Source organism: Lepisosteus platostomus, chromosome 13 (assembly GCF_059453375.1).
Source record: "Lepisosteus platostomus isolate fLepPlt1 chromosome 13, fLepPlt1.hap1, whole genome shotgun sequence".
Taxonomy (NCBI): Eukaryota; Metazoa; Chordata; class Actinopteri; order Semionotiformes; family Lepisosteidae; genus Lepisosteus; species Lepisosteus platostomus.
The window spans coordinates 30,428,804-30,454,206 of NC_142623.1; the positions used below are offsets into that span (position 1 = coordinate 30,428,804).

General features: G+C 37.8%; 1 protein-coding gene across 6 annotated transcripts; it reads right to left on the reverse strand.

Annotated features, from left to right (window-relative positions):
- Window positions 1-608: 608 nt before the first annotated feature.
- cpeb4b (cytoplasmic polyadenylation element binding protein 4b) lies at window positions 609-24,596 on the reverse strand. Of its 6 annotated transcripts, none has more exons than XM_088604081.1 (11): window positions 23,914-24,596; window positions 22,362-23,545; window positions 14,437-14,527; window positions 11,344-11,394; window positions 10,870-10,893; window positions 8,635-8,805; window positions 7,335-7,424; window positions 7,109-7,227; window positions 6,772-6,886; window positions 6,147-6,328; window positions 609-4,741 (listed from the first exon to the last, which is right to left on the reverse strand). In XM_088604081.1, exons 2-11 carry the CDS (start codon window positions 23,481-23,483, stop codon window positions 4,514-4,516), a joined length of 2,193 nt encoding a protein of 730 aa, XP_088460207.1. In that variant the 5' UTR covers window positions 23,484-23,545; window positions 23,914-24,596; the 3' UTR covers window positions 609-4,513. The 6 variants fall into 6 exon arrangements, with proteins under 6 accessions (XP_088460207.1, XP_088460206.1, XP_088460210.1 ...); XM_088604080.1 differs by having other exon boundaries at window positions 14,437-14,530; XM_088604084.1 differs by lacking the exon at window positions 10,870-10,893.
- Between the last annotated feature and the right edge of the window lie 807 nt (window positions 24,597-25,403).

Below are 25,403 nucleotides of genomic sequence, written 5' to 3' on the forward strand. Positions count from 1 at the left end.
TGCTAGAAGCTACAATTGTCCAAGAGTACATCATACAAATACACAAATTCTGCTTGGTATCTGCAGATTTCAAAAGCAAGGTTTTCAATTATGATCTCGGCTCGGTAATTGATTTATGTTTTACTCTGAAGGCATGAAAGCAACACTAGAAAAGTGTCTAATTTAACAATAGACTTAATAGATCTGTTTAGACATTTATATTGAATACAAAGTGCACAGTAGATTAATAGGCCTACAGTCATTACCCACAAACCCCTTCAGTTATATCTTGATTGGTGCATAGAATGAAGGAGAAACCACTATTTTTAAATTTGATACAAATTTGCAAATGGCAAGGAAAATATACCATGATAATTACAGTAAATATATCTCAACTTTATTACGTTTTCAATGCAAAGATTAAAGTAAGGCTACATTTAAAAGTGACAGAACCTGGATGTTTTTGAAGTTTAAAGACTTCCCCCTGTGGCAACCAGTATAAAGAACGTGTGTGTTTAATTCTCTTATACAATAATACATTCCCTTAGGACAAGAACTACAACAAACAATTTTCTTAATACCTACTCAGAACATCTTGAGCCTGTATTGCAAATGAAAATGCCATTCACTTTTTTCACAGTTAAGTTTTTATTCATTCAACATTTCACATTACAAATATTTAAAAATTATGCATACTGTTATAAATAGTTGGCTGCAAACAATTAAATAACATTAGATTCCTTTTTTCACTAGCACTTCTACAGACCAACTCTAGAAATATGGACATTTGTATTACATAACTTAATTAGAAAGAAAAATACAAAAATAGGAACTTATAAATGTGAAATGACATAATAAAAATTAAGGTGATATCTGAAGTAAAAAATGCTATTAATAAATACAACAACCTTCCCATACACAGTTAAAAACTATTGAAATTTTGCCATTAAGTAACATCATTAACAGACAAATATTTAAATATCTTTTCCTTCTGAAAATGTGAACCATATATTGTTGAGCACAATATAGCAATTAGTAAAAACTAGACACTTTAACATATTAAAAGCTTCACCTCAAAAATATAACAAAAATCTGATCAAAATTATAAAAATGAATTATACATTCCAATTAAAAATATACCAATAAACTGCTAAATACATTATTGACCTAATAATTACAATGCTATCAATCACAGTAGCTTGAAATAAAGTAACAAAATAAGCAAATGAGCACAAAACTTTTAATGTTTTAAAAATAACTTCAATTATTTATATTAGTACAAATAGTTTGATTTCTTTTTTTTTTTACAAACACCAGCATGAAAAGGATTACAATAACAGTAGAAAATGACTGTGAAAAACATATTAACATCTTCTTTAAATGTCTGCAATTAAAAATGGCATTAAAGAATTACATTGCAAAGATTCTTTTCTGAAAAAATTTCAAAAAAAGTATTGCACATAACAACTCGAAGTTAACTTGCGACATTTACCACATTCAAGTCTTAAATCCCCTTTCGCAAAAGGTTTAGGCTCTTCAACACAAAGGGCAGGGGAGCAGGGTGAATTCTCAAGTCTTTCCAACAGTGTCCTATAGAATGCTCAAATCCTGCACTGCAAAGTCTATTTTAGAGTTTTATTTGTGCATTCTGCAGAGGTCTGTGTATGGAGAAGGCATACAGATTAACACATGGGGGTCCTTAAGAAATTAAAACTTTATAAACACGTCTGTATCACAACCACGACAATTAAATTTCAAAAGCTAATTCCTGTATTCATTTTTTCCTCATGCATGCTAAGGATTACAATATGAGCTAGTTGGCAGTTCAAGAATATATATTTTAAATTTAAAATATTTAAACACCTAACATCCATTCTTGTGGTACAAGATAACAGCCTAACATATACCAAATTTTGTATTCGTAATATATTTATATTTCTGCTACCATTAGTGAGGGAGACAGAATTTGTTTTCTAATATAGCCAGGTGCTGAATGCATGTTTAGAAATATTAACATTAGTTTAATGACAACCTATTCTCATCATGCTTTAAGATCATTTGTTTTCAGTTCATACAGAAACAAACTAGTGGAAAAGATATAAGATCTTTAGCAATACACTTTCGATCTCCTCTGCAGACTCAAATTCACAACACCAGTGCACGCTTATATAGTTAAAAAGTTTCCTCAGCACTGAAATGTATAAAAAGCAGAATTGAAAATAATATATATTAAAATCATTCAATTTTTTTCTTTTAAATGAAGTTTACCATATATGCAGATCTCTCAGTAACAAAAGTACAAAAGCTACCTTTCACAATGTGAAAAATTGAGGTATTGCAAAAAGGAGTTTTCCCATTTGTGAAAAATGTGCCTAAAATGACTGTTGGAAAAAAAGATATAGAAAAGTAGTGCATAATAAATGTTTATATGTGCATGACAAAATAATTTAGCTAGAAAACACTGTACCAAAAAATCAGCAGGCCATGTACAAAAGAATTTTTTCTCATTAACAGCAAATTCTTCAAAAAGTGTTATACTACTAAAATGTTAACCCACCACACCCCCTAACTTAAGTCATGGTAGAGTTGGTGCAACAATACACCCATCAAGCCAAAACAAGGATAATTTCTCACTACTATATTAATAAGTTATATTTCAGCACTAAAATCCCTGACAAGTTATATGTAAGCAAATTCAGATACTACTGGAATTACCTACACTAGCGTAAGCTTTTGTTTTCCATAACCTGTTCGTAAGTAAGCTAATGCAGTTTTCTCTAAGATGTTCAACTGTCTAGCAACAAATGTCTCCATTTTGACCTTTGGAACATGGATTTTTCTGATGATGCCTCTACCTTTAAAAAGAACTAGCAGTTCTTGTATCGTGCAGGTCTCTTAACTTCTCTTTAACAATTTGAGGCCAATCTTTGGTTTGCTGGAGCCCATCTGAACATCATGATAAAGAAAAGAAAATGTTCATTCCTCACCGTTGCACAACCATCTTTGGCTGTAGATCCCAAAGTACCTAGGTTTCACCTCTTTATTGCAGTCGTCATTTGAGTGGATAACTTGCAGGTGGCCAGACATATTAAATGCCAACCTGCAGCGCATGCAACAACTAGACTATTTATTGTGCATCACATGCTATATGTTGGTTACACTACCACATGCATTAGTCAAGTTGGCACTAGTGATACAGAAAGGGACTTAGGTTTATAAATTTGTCAATTACACTAACTTCTATTTCCTTTCACCATTGTTTCTTGCGTTAAATAAAATAGGTCATCTGTGAGTTTGGGAGAGTTCCACTGACGTGCACAAACAAGGGCTCGGTATCAGCAGTCCTGAATATTACTGTGCTTTCATGTTTGCTAAAGGGTTGCAGATACAAGGTGGTTTAAATGTCTTAACAGAGGCTTGGCCTGGTTGGTTAACTAACTATATTTCTTATTTTATTTGTGATGAGCACAGTCTCAGTTTCTAATCCTGCCAGCAAAGAGAGGAAAAAAAAACTAACAGGAGAAGCCTTTTTAAAAATCTGTACCTTCGGAAGATGCCTTATCCCTTTGATTCTCATGTTGGACAATGTTTAAGGAGGGGGAAAGCTTGTTTTCTACACCATACTCAATACATTAGCAGCAAAGCTTGAGGTATTAGGTTTTGCATGTCAAAATGGAGAACAAATGCTAACAGTTTTATAATGAAATTAATAACTTTAAACATTGGGATGGTCTAAAGAAATGCACTAACTAGACTCTAGGAAAGGAAACACCAGTCTGCAGCTATTATGTTTACACCAATTTAGATCAAGCTTTGGTTAACTACTGGGAGATTTTATTTCAAATCTGCATCCTAAAATAAAGAAATAAGTGCACCCTTCTTTAGCAAGAAACCTTTTGTAATCAAAAGCCAATTCAGGATCTCTCAGCGTTCTTCTTTTCTCTTTTCTTCCTCAAGCAACTACTTTAATTTAATGATTTCCAAAAATTAGTCCAGGTTTAGCCAATGAAGCTCCGAAAAATATATAAAGTCATATCTTTACTCTGAAACATACGAAAGAAGCACAAAGGTTTCTATCATACTTCATATGAGGTGAAACCTACACCCCTCAGTGGATAAAAAGTTAATGTTCATGAAGAATTAACGCAAACATCTGCACTGTAAAATATTTAAAATTGTACTACTTTCATACATTTCAAAGGTAAAGGACACCAGATTTGGATCATTACAACTACATTTTTTAACTGGAAGCTGTTTATAAATACATGTATATATATATATCTCATAAACAGCTCTAAATGCATTCAAGTCCCATGTGCACTAGTAAAAAAAAAACCAAATGGAGTCAAAGTAAAAATGGATTTCACTTTTCTTTTTCTACGTGTTCTTTTAAAAAGAAATTCCAGTTTCAAAATAAGATTAAATAAAAATAAAAAAATAGTAAAAACCAGATTAAAAATAAAAAAAAGGAACCAGCAACAGAAAAGTGCATTTATTTTGTATGACGTTTGCAGCTCGAGACGACCGTGCTGGTTCAGTTCCAGCGGAATGAAATGTGCCGAGGGCGATCTCCTCCCTCTTTTACCAGTGGCTTGTGGAACTCCCTGCCAGCCCGAGAGTGAATAGCAGCCCAGCAATATTCACAGTAATACTGTAGACAGGTTACATTGGCACAGAAGAACGGGGCAAACTTCCCACCGCAGCGGGTCCCCTGACATTCATCGCACAGCTGATCATCGAGGACATATGGCTTGACTTCCACCTTCAGTGCGGGGAAGGTCCGAGCGCACAAAACAAAACAAAGAAAAAAAAAACACACCGTCAGTTACCGCTCAAGAGACAGGTTCCTGGGATTGTAGACTAAAGAGCAGTAGGCAAAAAACAACTACCCTGCCATTACAAATAGATTCATCTCGCATTCTCAGTGACCAACAGTCCCTTCTTCTCCGAATGAGAAACTAGGGTTTAGATGGTCTTAAAAACCCAGGTGAACACGCTGAAAGAAGCAAGTGTGTTTTGTAACTGCAAATCTACTTGTTTTATCACTCTAATCTATAAAGCCTGAGGCATTAAAATGATTCAAACATACATAAGTATAATTCAAATGCTCATACTTGAGGGAGATGTCAATAAGGAGATTAACAAGGGTTTGACTTATTTCACCAATGGGCCCTATTCTGGATTCTTCTTAAGCTTGTGCATTAAATCATAAGACATCTATAAACAACTACAGATAATAACCTTTTATCACTTCCGACTGAAATCAGAGCTCAAGTGGAAATCTAGGCAATTCACAACTTCAATGCAGTACTCAGAGGCAGTGTACAAAACAATCCATAAAACAGCAGAAAACAAATGTGGTCATTTTACATAGTAAATACCTGGTCTGGCAAACTCTACTGGTTTTTGCCTAGAGAATCTGTAACCAATGCAAAATGTATTCTGCTATTAAAATGAGAAGACTTTTGTACCTAGGTGATTACAATATATCGGAAAGCAAGCTGTGCACGTGTTCTACAACACTTTGATTATGATGATATTGTCATTCAAATAAAACGTACACAAACTATCATTTCAACTTGATGAAGGTAATCGCAGCCTTTTTTTTAAATCAAGAAAGCTGTAAGAGCACAAGGCTATTGATATCAGTCCTTGAAGACAGTGTAGATTTAATACAATATTAATGAAATATGTTTTTCTTTTTCATGTTTTTTCTTTAAGGAACAGAATCTAATTTCACTGGGCTTTAAACAATATTTCAAATAATGTGCATTCACAGTTGTGTACATTTACAAAAACGTGAATACCATCTACACTTTTCATCATGGCGTACAAAGCAAACTGAACAGCGGCATGACTTTTCCTAAAACAGTGCTGAGCCGCCATTAGACCCAACACCCCAACTTTAACACAATATTTACAAACAAGGGAAGATCATTCTGCCTGTCAGTGCTCAGCTGTAACCAAATGACTGATAAAAGAACTGGGCAATTTGTTGCTTCATGACGCATCACCAAAAAAGCCACTACACAGCTTATCAAACGAATGGCTAGACTGACTAAACAATTCCTTCATTCATCACAGGCTTCCCGCCATCAGGCCCTGTTGTTGCTCTCGGTTTTGGGACTGCCTGTGAAGAAGACCCTGCACTGTGGCTATGTACTCACCCGTTTATCAATTTCTCCGTGCTGCAGCTGCACAAAGCGTGCGCTGATAGCAGCAATGTAGCTCTGTTGATTAGAGAAGGCGACCCGCCCAGCTCCTTTGGGGTACTTCAGCTCTGGGTCTGTGTCAATGCCTGCATAGCAAACTCCTCCATACAGCCGGTCCATGATCATGGCAAGCTCCACTACGGTACACAGCAGGAGCATGAGAAGGCAGCACATTACAGGGTACAAGCCACATGTTTAAATACACTATCAGCTTCCTGCTGTAAATGCCCATACGTATCACATACAAACTGCATAAACTGTCAGCAGCTGAATTAAAGGCATGATCCTCGTTGTGTTGTATTCATTATGGTTGCCCGATGTCTCATTAATATTATGTCTCGCAACATATAATGACCAACGCATTTGATAAACATAACTGGGATCACACAAACTTCTCAGCAATAAAGACAGCTATCCTGACACTAAACTGTGCAGCCACCTTGAATACATCAAATTAACCCCCAAAATGAAAACTTCCACTGCCACAGTTTTTGAATAAAAAAAACTACAACTATTTTTCTATGGGGTACATAAGGGGGTGTACATATTGTTTGGTTTACTGATTTAAAGAGCACACTACCTGCACGAAGAGGACGTGGAACGCCACCCACAAAAATAGTCTTCCTTGGATCTAGGGGCTGGGAGCCATCCATCACAAAATCACTATCGTTGAGATTCCAAGGGCGAATCTGAACCTATTATTATCAACGTGGGATTAGCACATATTATGAATCCAGAAAAGAAGCAATTTAGTCTGCTGGGCACTGTTGCATGTCAAGAATCTAAAGCAAGCAATAATAAATATAAGCACACATTTCCCTTCTACACCCAAAAAAACAAAAAACTACTGCATTCTTACAGTAAACTAAAAGGCATGGTATAATTATAGCAAATCAGATAGCTGCCGGGATTCTTACCGGTTTGTCCTTAATGGTGGGACTGGAGACACAGAGGTACAGCTTGCCATCTTCCTCAATACAAGCATCAATCAAGGCCTGAACTGAGCTCTCATCTTGGAAAAGAAGGAATGCATAACCTGGCCAACCAGACAGGAGACAAGTCAGGTGGGCAGGTGCATCTCCTGTACAACCTCAAACAAACACTCTGCATTTTTCCATTTTAAACCCACTTGGTATTCCTTACCTTTTGGAGGAAAGTAAGATTTGCTCTCTGCTTTGTGAGGCCAATCCACGAAAAGGTGTCCAAAGCGCCTGAAACTAGCAGTTATTTCATCTAGAATGCAAAGGTTTTGATATAAATTACTTATTTATTTTACTTATTTATACTATATAAAAATAAGCTTTCAATACCAGATAAAAAAAATAAATGTTTAAAGCAATCTACAAAACCTGCAATATTTCATGGTGCAACATAGGGAATACATTTGCATGTACATCAAACGTTTCATCAAGTCGTTTTTGGAGGAAAAAAGTACAAAAGGGGCAGTATGAACAGATTAACAGGGGCAGTACGCTCTCTTTTTTCATTAAGAAAGAAGAAATAAAGATCTCAGAAGTACTATTTCAGGAGTGTTGCATTTTCAGGCAGGTAAATAAATATTCATTTCTCTTCTATTCTTTCGATTCTTGAATCCAGTTTTCGAGCTATTGAACTCGTAAACTGCAAACAAAAGATCCCGATGGTCAACGTGATTTGAAAGGTTTCCGAACAATATTACAAAAAAACAGGTGCGTGAATAGTACAGAAGAATTGCCCCCTATCAGAACTAAAATGTTTGCTATCCTACCATGTTAATTGGCCCCTAGTAAAGACAGAAAAAAAAAGTTAGTGTTATATAATATAATGGCTCGGAATTCCTGAGCGACAGATTTAAATAGAAGTGCAGTTTTTCTCCTGTGTACCCACACCACTTTTGGAAATATGTTATGGAAACTTATATATATTTCCGATACATTTTACCAGTATTATGGGAATGTTTCAATGACAAAGAATTAAGTAAATATGATCTAATCCAAACATGAAAGCTCTTCAGCACAGTGGCTCAGTGGTTAGCCTTGCTGCCTCGCAGTGCTGAGGCCCTAGGTTCCATTCAGGAACGACTGAATGTTCTCCCATGTTCTCATGGGTTTTTCTCGGGGGGGCACCGGTTTCCTGCCACAGTCCAAAGACATACTGGTGGGTTAATAGGCTTCTGGGAATATTGGCCCAGGTTTGAGTGTGATTGTATGTGCCCTGCGATGGGCTGGTGTCCCATCCAGGATGAATCCTGCCTTGCACCCGTTTCTTTGTTGAGATAGGCTCCAGCTCCCCGGCAACCCAGAATTGGAAAAAGCAGTTGGAAAACCGTTGAATGAAGGCCTCTTTTTTGACATTCCTTCTATATCATCTTATTAAAACTGTATATTGTCTGGCAGTGGATCTCCCACAAACACTTAGGACAGTGGTCCCGGTTTCATCATTCCGCACTTTTCCATGACCATACCTTCATCAATGTCGGGAGGAAGGCCTCCGACGAACACTTTTCGAGAGTAGCGCTCGACTCGCTCCCCGTTCTGATGGGGAAAGCAGTGAGGGGAGCCTAGGCCAGGAAGACTCTGCTCAGGTCGGTCATCATCCGGGAATCCGTCCTCCATAGGGAAGAGAGAGGAATGACCTGAGAAGACACATGGAACAGAAAACATGCAGTGAGCGCCAGCAGCCAGGCTGCAGCTCCGACAGCCAGCTACTGAAATATTTACTTTTACATGGGCTGAATTTCTCTTGAGTGATTCTAAGACATATCTGGAATAAAGAAAAAAAGTATTCTAACAAAATCGAAGAAGGAATTGTGCATCAAAATCACAGAATTAACTGTATTCTAAAATACAGAACAGTATTCACAAAATACAGAAAGATGAGAACAGGACTGGTGCATCTGCATCATATTAGTTTACGGCATCACATTTAAAATCAGTTACAACATAACCCTACTTCAAACCCAACTGCAGTGATATACATTTGTTTTATTTATTCTGCCACTTGTGACTCCCCGTTTCTTGCTTTGCAGCATATAGCTTTAAACCTACATGTAATTGGAGTTTCATTTCCACCAGCTATCTTTAATGCTTGCAATCCATTTTGAACTTCTCTTGGACTTCCATTGAAACAAATGAAGAACACACTAACCCTCTGAACAGCAAAACTATCAGTATTGCTTTTTAAATCCTCCTTCCCCAGTTCTACAGCAAACATGGCAAGTAATTGAAATTGCATTTTATAAGAACTGAGTCGAAACAACAATGTGACAGAGACGCTGTAGAGGATTGTTATTTTAGGGAAAGACATCCTTGGGGTAAATTGCTAAAGATTGTTCTGTGCTGAAGCAAAAACTGCACCGATCACAATGAAACATAAAGCTTCTTTACATAAGAGATCTAGCGCCCTGTCATATTTACTGTCATTCTGTCTCAGCCAGCATGCAATCAAATGGCTGTCACATGCACGTGTTCAAGAACAACACTGTATTACAACCAATAACAGCTCCAACACTGTCATGCCCAATCCTGTCCCTAGGCCCACTGTGATAAATCAGACTTTATTAAAAATCTGTTAACAAAAAAGCCATAGTTATAGGATTTACGAATAATACAAACTAGTAAAATATGCCTGCACTCCAATCAATGTTCAATTAGGCAGTTCTTAATTCATGATAAAATAATAGTGCATGTGGTAAGGAAAATCACAATTTGTATGTGATAATTCAAAGATAAAAAGTGTGTTTTGATGAGAGATGAGTGAAGAGCAGTGGAAAGATTGTCATGAGGACACAAACTGCTTTCAGTTTACAGGAATAATGCCATCTTTCATCAGATATTTTAAAGTGGTTTTCTAGAGGACTATGCAGCTTCTGACCAAAGGAGGCAGCTCAGAGAGTTGCAGATAGCTCGCACACACAGTACATGACTTCTAGGTAACTTTGTTGCTGTTCTTAGTACAAAGTTGCATGCTGTTATCAAAGCTATAGCCGTTTTGTGCATCTCCTTATTTCTGCAGACTGGAGACAAAATGTAGATTACATGTGTGCTCTCTCAAATATTAAAGCAGATTGTACTGTGAAACACTACATACAAAGGACTGATTTGTGATCTTGGCTTTTTTGCCCACCATCATAAGCTGAAGCCTCCTTATCAGTTCAAAAAGCGCTTATCGTGAGTCCTGAAGGCAAACATTTCAGCTTGAAATTCCAATAAACGCTCCAAGATGAATTTTCTTTTGAGTTTAAAGGTTAAAGCTATAATTCGTTCAAAAAAAGACTTAATAACATTTAAATTCTAGTATCCTTTTCTGTGAGCGTTTGGATTACATGAACGTTTGCATGCATGTCTTTCATGGAGGCCGTCAATTAAATGTGTTTGAGGGCTCATCAACATGCAAGTGACCTCTCTCAGAGAAATACACAGGAGACAGAAAGCACTTGCATTTATGTCAGTCACACGGGAATACCATTAAGATGAGCTTCCTGTATTACAGCGGAGACACTGGAAAGGCACAGATATACGTTTCCCTGCTCCTTCCAGCTCACGCTTTTTATTTAATTAAACAGCAGGCTGCCATGCCTTCAATTATCAAGTGAAGTGCAAAGATGGAAGGGATGATTGACGTGCTGTGGCCTTCACACACAAAAAAAATGGATTACATTTATACATAATGCATTTAAAAATTATTTCATATGTTTTACCTCGTCGCCTCCCATATGTCCTTGCTGCATGCAAAACAAGACAACAGAACTGTAAGTACGTAGGTCACAAGGTGCAGTCAAGGCATAGCTTGGTTATAACCCCTATGATGGCATCCATGTGTACTGAACATTGATCTTTTGTGTTACACAAGACAGACTGCTCCAAACTGGGATTAATCTGAAGATTCTTAGTAATTACATCACTAATGTGTTTAGTTTAATAGTAGAGTATTAGTAAAAAGGCAAGTTTTGATTATTTTCACTTGAGGGTTAACAACAGCACTATTACAATATTTCTACCAACTGTTTTTCTTTTGTGTAACATATTATCTTTGCATGCTGCAGTAATCGGCTATCATAGAGCACAGAACAATTCTGATTTTCTTTAGTTAGCATGGCCAAAATATATAAAGACTCAATCTGTGGTGTTAGTATAAAATAAAACCAATAAAGCAACTAAACATGTTGTCATACCATTTATGGGCAAAGGACTATCTCCCCCTTGATGTGAGAATCCTAAACGACCTTTAACCAAGCAAAGAAAACACAAATCAATTAACAGATCAATTTTAAAATAATTTATCAGTTAAATTGGACCATAAACTCATTTTTGCTGTGAAAATGTATAAAGAAATCATAGAGAATATTAAATTGTGCACAAAACAGATCTAAATTGTGTGGTACAAAGGAAATCTTGCAGATTTAATTTCATTAAATAAAGCTAGTGCAAAAGAGCAACTGAAAGCTGAACTGTAAAAATAAAGATTTTACACTTATACAAAGTAAAGATTGCTGGTCCTAGCACACAGGGGCATGAAAGCACTCGACTTTTTAGTATTCCATCACAGGCCTGCCTTCAGCAATGGATTCCGATCATGCCAGATCGATCATACCTCTATATTAGCACCAGTGATCTCCCTTACCACGGCACAGAACACTGAACCCATTTCAGACCCAAACAGTGCTAATTCAGTGATGTTCCCTTTTTAAAACCATCTGAATCATACTGCAACAAAGTCAATGATATTCAGTGGCAATACTATTCTGTTACCATAGTGCAAATCTGTTAAAAGATTAAAGACACACCAAGTGAAAGAGGAGATGCATTTAGACTTTACATTGATCAAATTCTTAGTTTAAACCCAATTAAAAGTCCCCACCACCAACTCACCAACCACAAAAGAATTAGGCTAATATGCCTTTGTAAATAGACTGCACAGTGCAGTACAGAGATCAAATCCAACCCAAACCCCACCCTTGCCAGCTGAAATGTCACTAGGCTGCTATAAGCAAATCTTCACACAGTGTTCTTACGTTCCAAGTGTTCTGAATTAGGCAATACTGAGGGGAGTCTCCCACATGGGCTTATTATATCCTGAGATCCAAGGTTTTGTTTTTCTTATATGCTGCAAAGTCTGTAGAATCCCTATCTCCCCGATACGCCCCTGGATTAGCAATACTAATCCTACTGTAGAGGGGGATGATACCACAATAGCCTGCAGGGAAATCGACATCTACAGGCAATGCACCCGTACAAGTGCAAGCACGTATTGTACATTATTTTTCAACCTCATGCAAACTCCCCCAGGTAAAAAAAATGTGCACCTGTGTTTAGGAAGCTCCCTATTGGCTTTGAGCCTTTTCGGGCAGCAAAGTAAACACACGGTTCAAACCAGGATATGGTGATTTCAAACCTTCCTGTAGGAAGTTTACTTAAGTAACTCAGTTAAAGGGAATTATTAATATACTAAAACAATCCTTGAATGGTATTGAGAAAACGTTAATTATATTGTTGTCTCAAAACGTATGTAAAAATGCATGCGACAGTGCAGAGGTTAATTTTATTATCTTGTTAGACCACTTTTAGCACTCTGTCAAAAAAACAATATAAAAAAAATCTGATACCTGAGTTTCTTTTATTGTTTCATTATAAATAATGGTCACACATTAGGTTTGTTTCAACCTTGGGCAAACAGGCAAAAAAAACAACCTTTTCCTGCCAGTGAAATATGGTATCACAGCAAGATTTCATAACAGCTGTTTCAAAAAGCATAAAGGCTACACTGTCTCGGTTTCCATTGAATACATGAAGCTCCAAAGACAAATACTTCATACATTTCTCAGGAAGGTTAATTCACACATCTGTCCAGCCGTAACGATGTACGACTATACGGTTTTCAAACAACAGACTTGCAGTCATCAGAATTGTTTTTAGGATTTCACCCCAAAATTTCTGACTACATTCAGGAGAAAAAAGCTAAATACAGAACAATTAAGATTCCACTTTAGCATGCAAACAAAAATACATTCTTAGGACATTAAGGTCCCATATTCATCTATCCAAATGCAAAATATTTCTAATTTCACGCAATTGCTGTATTATCCATTACCAGCAATTAAAACTGTCAACTAAAGCTCCTACTATTCCATTTAACAATGAAAAATTAATTGAAGCAAGGTTTTGCAAAAAACAACAACTGAAGAGATGGAATTATTAATTAAATGCAACTCCTTTTGATGCCATTTCATAAAGAATCAGGATACTGCTCAACAAGCACTGGAGGTTCATATTTAGTGGTATTGCAGTATATCTGAATGTAAGACCACACTGCAATTTAGAGTCTAAATACTTTGCTGTGTACAAAGCTGTCTGAAATGCCATAAATGCTTACTATACCCACATTCACAATTGAGACCAAAATACACCCAAGACGGCTTGCTAAATTGCTAAGATTTAACTGAGAACTGGTTATCCGCAACAAACATTACCTAGAGATACTGCAGATATGTCAAATATTCATCATGTACAGAATAAAAATTATCAAAAAACACAGTGATGGGTTGACTTTAGCATCAATGAAGGATAATCATTATTGTTCGTCTAGCATAGCATGTCCGGGTGTATCCTTTTATATTCTTTAGCCTAAAAATGCAATCTAACAAGCAGCATAAATGAATACATTTCACATTCAAATTTTATTTAATAATATTAAACCACAGTTCAAGATCTTACTGACTTGTCCGGTCTTTCAAATTCACAATCTAACTCTTGAATCTCAGCACAATATTAACACAATCATAAAAAGTGCAAATGACACATTTTGGAACCTATATTGAGTACCACATCAATACAAAAGCATGTTAAAGAAACACTTCTAGAAACTAATCATACTGTACTTACAATGAGCAAAGGTTTTCTATACTGCTTGCTTTATGGTAAAAGAGGTTCACTGGGCTGTTTAATATTCATTTTGAGAGCTCAATACTCGTTGGTGATAAAGTTAGTTTCTTAGAATTAAAACATTCATTTAGAAAGGTAACATTTCATACTGGTGTTTGAAAACATTAAAAAGCTTGTGCTGACAAAAAAGCATAGCCTACAGTAATACCATGAAATATTCCCATCACAAAAAAATGTCTCTATGTGGTTAAATTCCACAAAAAAAACACTGGTGAAGAGGTGTGAAATTTCTCGCTTTGAAGCAGACCTAAGCCAAATGATTTAAAGTATGCTGATTCTCTTGGATCAATTACTACCGAATGCTAATCAATTTGACAAAAACCTACCTTTCAGCGAGTCTTGCTCAGCCCTCATAATGTCAATCAAGGAGTTCTCCAATGAGTGCATGTTGAAGCCATCAAATGATCTTGTGCGCTCCTGCTGGATATCAAAAAAGTTTGTTAAATTATAAGATCTTTTTTGTTGATTGTTTCTACTAAACCATAATAAATCCACCCTCTATAAGAAAAGCCAAGAAACAACTAAATTAGAATCCCTACATTCATGTTCTCTCTTTATAGGCTTAGTCTATATTTTTTTAATTCATGAAGGTGTTTCCAAACACGCACAGTGAGTGTAGCAGGGTCTGAAAACATGTATTCATATTATTGTTGTTGTTATAAAGAGCTTTTTGAAAACAAAAATGTGCTTTTTCTTACACAACTGCAGTGAATGGTACAAAATCAATCAAGTGGAATTACAGAACACCGAAGGAACATTAAGAGAAGGAATCATCATAACTTTTCTATCCACAGTATCAGGACCCACAAAAAACTGCCAACACTGTTGATCATGTAAACCAAGCAGGACCATTACAAACCAGCCCAACTAGTAATTTTAACGTAATGTCTGGATCCTCCCAAAATATGATGTAGAACTGAAAAGAAAAATCACGTGCTGTCTCGATACATACCGCAGAACCACAAAAAAAAAACTAAAGATGCCCAGTATGCATGCAACCATGCGTCGTAGACCACAGGATTTTCAAAGACATGCCCACAGTGCTGATTGGTCTTCAGAGCCTGCATTCAACCCTGCAATGCCATGCCTTTCCTAGTTCTGCTGGCAATAGTTAACAACTTTGTTTCTGTAAAGCGAAACAGCAAGTCTGGAAATGTACCAACAGTGCTATACTGTACATACAACACATCTGTAAGTATACGCATTGCTAACTTGACAGAACCCAAACATAGAAATAATGTTGGAAGAAGTTCAAGGTGTAACTCAAGGACATACAGCAATATTACACTGGTGATCAGTACCTGAATTTCAATGAGAAAGATTTTGAATAAAGTATTTTTTATGTAGTAAGTGATCCATGGTTTTATACGTATTGCAAATCTAGTATAATCAAGATAATTATAGTTTTGATAAATAGTACTTAAATAACTTTTTCACTATTTAACTGTGTAATAAAGACACCAGTACCAATAGAGAACCACACACTCCCTTTGCTTCCTCGGGCCTTTGTCTTTCAAGCTTAACTGGAACTTTTGGAGTTGCCCAGTGAGGAAACTCTTAAGAACTGTAAAGAAGAAATGAACATGGAGTCAAGGATCACCTGAGGACTTTACCTAAGGCCATCTTCGATGCACCTTATGCAATGGGACTCTGCTGGGAAACATTTTAGATGAAGCTTGTCTATAATACATGTGTGCTACATCAGAGGTCACACAATTATTAAAAAATAAAAGGGGGAATGTGTATAAAAACTTTCCTTTGTGTGTTTTGTCCCTTTTACACCCACTCTTCAAACAATACAGCAACATGCAGTATGTGTGCAACAATGTGTGTACTGAGAGTTGCAGGAGGGAGAGAGTGCAGGGTGCCTCATGTTCAACTATTACCATTTTGGACAGTTATTATTTACTATAATAAAAACAGCAAAAGATTCTTTACCATTCTCACAGGTTCCCAATTCAAATCTGTCCAGATTGGATATAAATAACGAATAACAAACCATAACATAAATACTTCTCTATATTATGCCTAGTGATTACAAAGAACCATATAGCAGAAGAAACAGTATAACTAAACCTTTTCTAACATTATAGGTCCCTCTTATCTAACAAATCATATAGATAGAGCATTTCAGTATATGACCAGTGACAAGGACAAACAATGTTTCAGTAAAAACTTGAATTTTTTTAGGGTGAAGATGTTAGCTATATTTACATTTTCATACTAACTCAAAGCTACAAGGAAATGTCAGCTGGCACTAAAGTAGGAGGAAGACTATGATCTATTATCTGCATAACACAATCGACGCCAGCACAAGCCCTTTTTAATTTAGATGAGTCTCATGAAATTTAGCACTCCAAAGAGGTAAGAATGTGCCCACCAATTGATCTTTCACACAAACTTAGTTACAGTTGTTACGTATCTGATTAGAACAGCACAAAAGAGTGTTTCAATGTAGAATTATTTGACAAAAAAGGCCTGCCTGACATCATCGATCCTGCCTCTTAAAAATATCCCATAAGAGGGTCAAGACTGCTTTTCCAAACCTCAACCCAGTAAACTAAACAATTAGTTTTTAGAAAAGGTGATGAATATTTGTAGTCCTCTCTCAAACCCCTACACTACCACTGACAGTACTGTCCTTTAAATTACCATAAAATGGAAATTAAATGGAAAGAAAAAAAAAGAAAATAAAGAAGTCCTTTGAGTATTCAAACCCCTTTACATACTAGTATCTTCTAAGACATTCTAAAACATTATTTTTTTCAGAATGGGACTCGGAAAAGAAAACAAAATGTATGTTTCTGTAAAATAAATCATTGCTGTAATTTTTTACACTGAGTGAGTGCACTTGTTAGCTTTTCCTTTGAGCGTGTAAGCCTAAAGGCTTTGCAGCAGGGCCTGGGACTTGTCTGGGGCACAGCCAGCAGTGGAAAAGAGCAGCTCAGCTGACTCTGTGGTCACAAAGGGCAATGCTGTCACCAGTTTAAATAGGTTCTCCTCTTCAAACCAGGATCATGTAATTCCACTGTATTGTGGCTACAGAAAACACAGTGTGAGGCATTTATTCTGGGCTGTAAAACTATTTATATACTTGGAAGCCCTGAAAGTAGGAGAGTTTTGATATGAAAGAGAGGGACAGAGCAATTTCATTTCTTACTGTAGGTTAAATGCAGTACAGTAGACAAAATAAGGCATTGGAATCTAAAGATTGTGGCAAAACTTATTCCAGTAAATTACACCATGTTAAATACTGAAAACAGCAAATCCTCCACCTTAGAAATGTCCTTTTGTTACTCTTTTTTTAGAAAAAAAACTAATTAAAAACTGTACAGACAGTATTTTGTTCCTATGCTCTTTCAAATTTTCTTCAAACTCCAAAATCTCTGGTAATAAAAGCAGCAGCTATGAACAGAAACAACTGTGTTACCTATTATGTTCAAAGATGAAATTAAGAAAACTAACAGATTTTCTTTGAAATAGCACTTTTGTAAACACCATTAATCTGGAAGTCAAACCACACCATAGATGATTTTTGTGTTGCTGTTCAAAGAGTTTCAATGCCTTTGCCACTAAAAGTATATTAATTTTCAATCCAGAGATTCTGGAGCATGGGGTGTGAAATTTTTCCACAGGGCCTGTGATTTTCTCTGATAATAAAGTAATTAAAGTGTAGCAGCAGCACTTGATCAAAATATTGCAGTAGAACATCTGTGACACATAAGCTAGAAGCTTCCCACTTCATTGCATTAAGAAGCAGAAACCGATGGATAAAGCCCACAACGAGCACAGATATAATTTGAATATTATTTCTATAGAATAAAAACTTAAAATCTGCATATATTAATCTCATTGTATCAACTCTAGAGCTTGTAATTAAGTTCTCTTTAAATACATAATTCTATCTAGCAATTTAAATTGTAGCCAACATAATTAGTTTTCCCCCCCAAGATATTGTAGACCAAAGTGAAATATGTGCTGTGCTACAAATGTAAAGCAGTGTTTCTTATTTCTCACAGGGAGAACAGAGGTTTAAATTGATGCCACAGTAATACAGACACTGTAAACAGATGCTCCAGTTTTTTTAATGCCCCAGTTAAGCTTTACTTTTCATGACTCTGTTTCTCCTAACAATTCATTTACATCACACACAATCACGTACACACGCCCACACTCACGATTTTAAATCCCCCTAAAACAGAGACAATTGAAACTGATGACAGAATTGAAGGAAGAAAAAAAAAAGTTCAAAGCTTAGCTTACAAAACATTATGCTTCACTGTAATCTTATCTTACAGAGGCCAGACCAAAATGACCCATACATTCAACTGGAATTTCAAATAAGAACTACAATATCTGACTTGTATATCTTTTACAATATTGCCAAGTAAATCACTTGTTTTTGTAAGTATGAAAGTCGTCTATCACTTACTACAGAACCAATTCGTACAGTGTGTACTCTGAATTACGCAGATCTATGACAATATTTGCTTGGTCCGATTAAAGGACAAACTTTTTCCACAGTCCAAAAATAAGTTCCTGGAACTATTCCATTGTTAAAGTACAGTACTACTGTAAACAAACCTGACCACAGACTTTAGCACAGAATTCATACTGGAAATCCAGACTAAGAATTAAAATCGTCAAACCATACGTACGCTATTATTTTCAAAATCAAACATATATACATTCGTTTTCAATAACTGCTTCATCCAATATGGGGCCAGGACCTAACCCAGCAGACAATGGGTACCTGACAGGATATATACTAGATGAACTAATAATCATTTCTTAAATGCATTTTAACTTGAATCCAAATCACAACATTCCTGGGATACTTTTAATGGATGCAAATTGCTACGTAAAAGGAGAAGAATAGATTTGACTGTGACCTGAAAAACTAGAAACCAAAAGTTATGAAATAAGGGGTGGAAAAATTCAAACTAGGGTGTGTTCTAATACTAACTCTACCCATATTTCACAGAAAACAAAAATTAAAGACAACAAAAATGTGATGATTTATATCCTCTTTAATGATGCCATAGCTTCTAATAGTTATCAAGGCAATAACATCAGCTGGCGTCAATTGGTAATACTGTTTTTTATTGGCTCGTGTAGCCATAATTTTTTTCAATATAATTGCACACAGATTTAATTTGATCTTCAGTTTCTGATAGTTTGCCACTAGTACCAATTGACAAAACCTTGCTTACAGCAATTAACTAGCACAGCTAGTAAGGAAACACTGAAGACAGTTAGTGTCCTCCATTCACAGCCTTCGATCATCAAGAACCTAGACATTGGGATGCCTTGTAGCCACAAGTGTAAAATATTTCCGAGGCTATTGCTTCCTAGTTTCAAGATGGGGCTGTACAGCAGGCCAACACACAGCTCCGTGCAGGACCGACAGTGTCACTGCATTCTCTGTGCTGCTGCAGAAAGACAGGCCATATCCTGGCCATATCTAGTATTTTGGCATCCGGTCCACAGCCTGTCATGGCTGATCACCAAAGGGGGATGCAGTAAGGCACCTCCATGGGATCTTGATGATAAACAAAAACCTTAACAATGACTTTCCTAAACAGAACTTTGAAAGGGACTCCATTACCCAGTCTGATTTATACTGTATACTCCTTATCTTGTGCAGAGCACAAGCAAACAAGTTATTGCAACTTGTCTCATCTGCACACAGTGTGTACATTTCCACGTCTAAAACAGATTAACCATTGAATACAGCTTCACAGGCTAACAGGTAGTTATTTTTTTTTTAAATCTGACCATTGCAAAACTTTACTCCTCTGTTTTTTTAGTTTATAGCCTCTGGACCTAAGCAACAGCAGATTGTTTGCCTTAGATACCAGTATCTGTATGCTGTTCAATCACAATAGTGCTTCAACTGGCCAGACACAAACCGAAAGCGGCCAAACCTGTATTACGAAGGGCACTGATCACAGCACTTCAGGGATGCTGCCCTGGGCAGTTAGAAGTATTATCCTAAAAGGTAACAGATTTTATCAAAGGGAACCAACACTTTCAAGACCTGACAACCCTATCATCACAGCATAGCATCCATCACCAAAATCACATGTTTTATTTTCTTGTTTTCCATTCTGCTGGTTAATCATAAATGCCTCATCTGTGACAGCTTAGGCAGAATTCATTTCTTCCACAGAAGGAGGCTATGTATTATTTTATCACTTCTTTTTCATACTGCAAACGTTGGTGCCTTCAAAAAGGATTAAGCCCCAGGAAAGTCCAGCTCCTCTGAGCTGAATTATGAACCATGCTGTACATAATAATCACCAACATTTGCAGACAAAATTAATTACACGAGAGCCGCTTAACAGAAGCCACATAATGCATTTATAATTTTTTGGTTTAAACTATATGGGCAACTTATTCCGACTCTGTAATTGTGGCTTGCTTTCGTCTTACGTGGTGCTCAGATAAGGCAGATGCTCAGACAACTTTCATCACAATTACAGATCATGCTCATTAGTTGTCAGATGTTGCTTTTCCTCGATTGTTCCCGTTGTGCACAGTATGCAGACGTTTACAGAATTAAACAGGATGAGAACAAACTGTTTTGATTGTCACCATCCTTGTTTTCAAAGGTCTGAATTGTGAGACCTGTTTCTTAACCGCTCCCAGTTCAACACACTGAAGAAAACAGCAACATGGTTACTTCCACGCTGTAGGCCTGAACCATGTACTGTAAGTAAAAAAAACAATTTAATAATGACAATATTTTCACCACTCACCAATGCATATCTTTTAATGTCAACTTGGGCACACGCATGATGCAGTTAAATGATTTCTGTGCTCCCCCCCCCTCCACGTTCTTGCACATTTTAAATGAGTAATTGATACTTTTTAAAAGAGTTTATTCTTTGATGAAAGGTTTTGGATATTCTCTAAGTGCATATAAACTCTAAGAAGAAGGAAATGCATCTCCGGCTAAGAACTCCTACTTTGGGCACACAGCCTCTCAAAATTAATGTCGAAATGAGTCAGGAGATACAAGTACTTTAACATGCTGCACTCCAAGGCTAAGATGTCTACACATTTCCTGGATTATCAGAGAGCTCCACCTTGCATACTACCTCCTCTTATTACTATATACAAACCTAAGGGTGCATGAACTACTATAACCTAATACAGAAATATTATAATTACAAAAGGTATATTTTACCATTTCCTTTTCTTACCACCATTTGCTTTCTAAATGCAAACACCAGGTTTGACCCCTGATTTTGAAAACAATAAGGTTGAAGAAACTTACGGTAACACCCCTTAGAAAATAAACCCATTCTATCAGACTGTACTGAATGACACAGTCATTTTAAAAGTAAAATACTGATTACCACATCCCCTCCTTTTATACTTGAGACCAGCTCTCCAAAGTACCAATTATACATGTGGATGATAATTCTGCACTGTTGGCACAGCTCGAAAAGAAAATGAAATGTTAAACTTCTCATTAACTTGAGCAGCACAAGTTACTGCCCATGATGAAGGGATCCGAACATTTTACACCTACCAACTTTGAACAGAATTAATAATTCAAATGTCACCGCTATGCATTACTCCGTCTTCCCTGATCGATAACAAAAACTCATCGGGTTACCTTCCCCGTCAGCCCAGACTGAGCTGGAACGTGGCAGATAGGATTGGCAGGAAAATCCAGTTTCAGATAACAGGAGTAAAAAAAAATATCATCTGCATCACATCTTAATTTTGAACTGCTAAATGCTTTATAGTGTTAAAACAAAAATGAACATTATTAGTAGTATTATTTTAATTCACAAAATACCCGGGGTGAAGATTTTCAGCATGCATGCCACAGTTTAAGTGCTTAAATGATTTTGCAGGCCATCATTCAGCTGCTAGAAGGTGCTGGATTTCTTTTATTTTATTTTTTATTAAAATTTCCTCACATTGACATCAGCTCACCGAATGGCAAAGAAAAGCCGCTGCTTTTGACTCACTTGTCCTTGTCTTTTTATATCTGCAAGACATGGCTTACAGAACTCGAATGGCAGGGCCACATTAGTCATCCAGGCCTGTGGCATTTACAGCACACGGCTCTGGTCTGTTGCTGCAGTGCATCTATCAAATGGAGCTACGCGAAGGCCTCGTGTTAATCAGATTAGGCCTTTCTGAGTGGCTAGGAGGTTTACAAAACATACATGCATGCATGCATAAACGTGCAAATACAGAATATTACAGGCCGCCTTGCTCTTCCCCTCACCTGAAATGGAAAGATGTTCTCACTCCTGCTCATGCTGTCTTCCATCCAGGATTTGGGGTTGAAGCCCGGGCTTGTTCGCGAATACTTCTGCGAGGGCATGTGGTTGTTCGGGAATGTCTTCTTCAGTGGGGAGATGGAGTTGAGGGGTGTCATTCCGCCATTGAGCCCCCTGCGGTAATCCCGGCCCTGGGAACCCCCCCAGCCGCCATAACCACCCCCGGGGCTCCACGATGTGGAGGAGGGGGTGGGTGAGGGGCTTTGGTAACTGGCCCATGGCGAAGGCGGCTTATTCAAATTATTAGCCAAATGGGGCAGCTGGCTGAATGCCGCATTCCTGTGGGGGAAAGGCGGGGGGTGGGGGCTCGCCGGCGACCTCCGGTGCGGCTGATGCTGGTTGTGGGGGTGCTGGAAGTGGGGGTGCGGGGGGTGGTGCTGGGACAGGGGTCCGATCTGAGGGGAGAAATTGCCCCCGAAGCCCGGGCTGACGTGGTGGGAGAAATTCTGGAACAGCAGGGGCCCGTTGCTGGCCGAGGCGGCCGGGTTGAAGAAGCTGACGTCTTCGTTGATGATCGTGGAAGGGGTGGGCGGGATAGCAGCCGACCAGTTGTTGAAGCCGGTCAGGGAGGACGAGGAGGAGGTGCTGGACTGGGCGGCAGTGCCCAGGCCCGTCGTCTCCTGGTAGTCAAAGCCGGTCAGCACCGGGGACTCGATCCGGAGCTTGTCCTTCCCGTTGCTGCTCTCCGTCGTACCATTTTCCCCTTTACTCTCCTCTGGTCTTGCCTTCTCCAGCTCCGATATAATACCTGCTTCCTGGTGGCTTGGCGACAGCTGCTGTTTTTCTTGCGTTTCTTGTATCTCCTGTTGCTGCTGCTGGACTTTGGGTTTTTCTGACCCCAGTATCTCATCTTGCATGTTACTGTGGGTTGCCGGTGCAGGAAAAAGCCAAGCCGATCCGGCACTGCTGCCATTGGCAGCTGTGTTGTTATTTATAAAAGCAGCAGGACTTGGGGTTGCATTCTGATGATGATGCGGAGGCTGCAGATGTGGGTGAATTCTTACTGGGAAAGCTGACTTACTACCAGTGTTGTTTTGCACTAAGACTCCAAACCCGTAATCCCCCATTTAGGTGATCCAGTATAGTTTTCCCCCAAAACACTCAGTATTTTGCTCCTTCCCTGTATTCCCTAAAACAAACACAGACACAACACACAAAAGGGCGAGAGAAAGTTAGCTGATGGGGCGTTCTAGCCAAGTTAATGGGAATTAAATTACGAAATTTCTGGCCTTGAGTCGGAGCAAGTCTGTTAATGACATTCAGTAATGTATGTTTGATCTTAATTCTCGAGTCATCGTATTCTTTGAAGACAAATTACTATTGCTGTCCAAGAGGAGCTTTTTAGTATCCTAATTATAGCCTTGTGACGTTTCTATAAAAATACGCTAGCGATTCCACAAATATTTTTAGCACATCACATACGTACATAATTGCGCCACTGCCCTTGCAATCATCTGTATATGGTCGCGCTAGTTTAAGAAAACGTAAAGATCTTACCTTTTCGTCGTTTTTTTTTTGCTTCTTGTCAGCAAACAGCCTTAACCTTGCTCGACCATTTAAATACAGGAAAATTTTGATGACGTCTAACGTTTGATCAAGATTCAGGCCACTTTTCCCTCTCCTGCTGAGCAATTCACGCCAAAAGCTTACTAGAACATCTCCAAATAGGCTATTTCCGAAGCCCAGCTCAGGTTTCGAGAAGAATAAATTGACTTTTTTTCACCTTTTAGTACCCTTGTGTTCTCAGATGCGACGTCTCCAACGAGATCCGTTCGCTTGACCACAGCAAAATAAGCTGCGGCTGAGAAAGCTAAATGGCCGGCGAGGATATGTTTCCTTATAAATCTGTTTCATAGAAAATTAATCCTACAGAGCTGTATTTCCCAGCGTCTTGTTCTTTTCTTCAATGACACAAAATCTTATTCTTATTTTTTTCAAAAAAACTATTTAACAAACAAAATTTACGTCATCGGTCGTTCCTTGGGTTCATTAACTGCAGCGAGTTCCAATCAAATTTCAATCAAATATGTTTCTTCGTCGGCCTCATGTTTTTGTCACCTTGTTCTCGTAATTATTTAATTATTTTATTTGTCGTTACTGCGTTTCTTTGCCGCTGTCCTTCTCTCCTCAGAAACGACCGAAGCTAAATGACAGCCAGACCAGTCGCGAGACACTTCCGGCTAGAGCCCTTCCCCTCCCAGAAAGCCACACCTACATTGTGGGCCACAATTCCTCAACCACGCCCATTTCAGTACCGTATTCGCTATCTCATTGGCTGTCGCACTGAAAACTGCGCCTTCTTCACCCAACATTCTATACCTTTGGTGTGTCCCCGCCTATTAAGGTCACCGGTTATTAAAATACGCCTCTCTTCCTCTTTGAGGCTCCTCCCAATGAGGTCTCCCCCTGCAATGGATAGGCGAATGGCATTCAATGTAAGACGGCAGAATTCCCTTTGCTGGTTTGCGAGTTAAACAGGAAAGCTCCACCTAAAAAAGAAGTTATTGACTTGATCTTCCTGGAAAGGCCAAAGAAAGAAAAAGGCCTGGTTTGTGTTGTACCCTTGTTTTGTTCTTGCTAAAGGACGAACTGTAATAGAAGCAAGGCTAGAGTTCATTGGAATTATACACTGCTTCGCATAAGCAATGAAAAGAGACTCGGACAGGAAGTCTTTGGATTTCGTGTAAACATGTCAAATTCACTTTCTCCAGCACACATTTTAAAACTTACAAAGTTTTTGTTTTACCGTTAAAGATGAGGCACTTGCTTGTGGCCCAGTCAGTACATAATTAATTCTGTTTAAACGCCAACTTATGATGTGCCCGTTTCAAACATTTAAGAGCTGGGTACTCCTCCATAGACATTATAATCACGGTCCAATATGAAAAAGTCACAGCTGAGACATAGAAAATAATTGTTTTCCTTTTATTCATAATCTCTTGGATATACACTGTATAGCATTAGTAAAGTGCTAGTTTGTTCTGTAA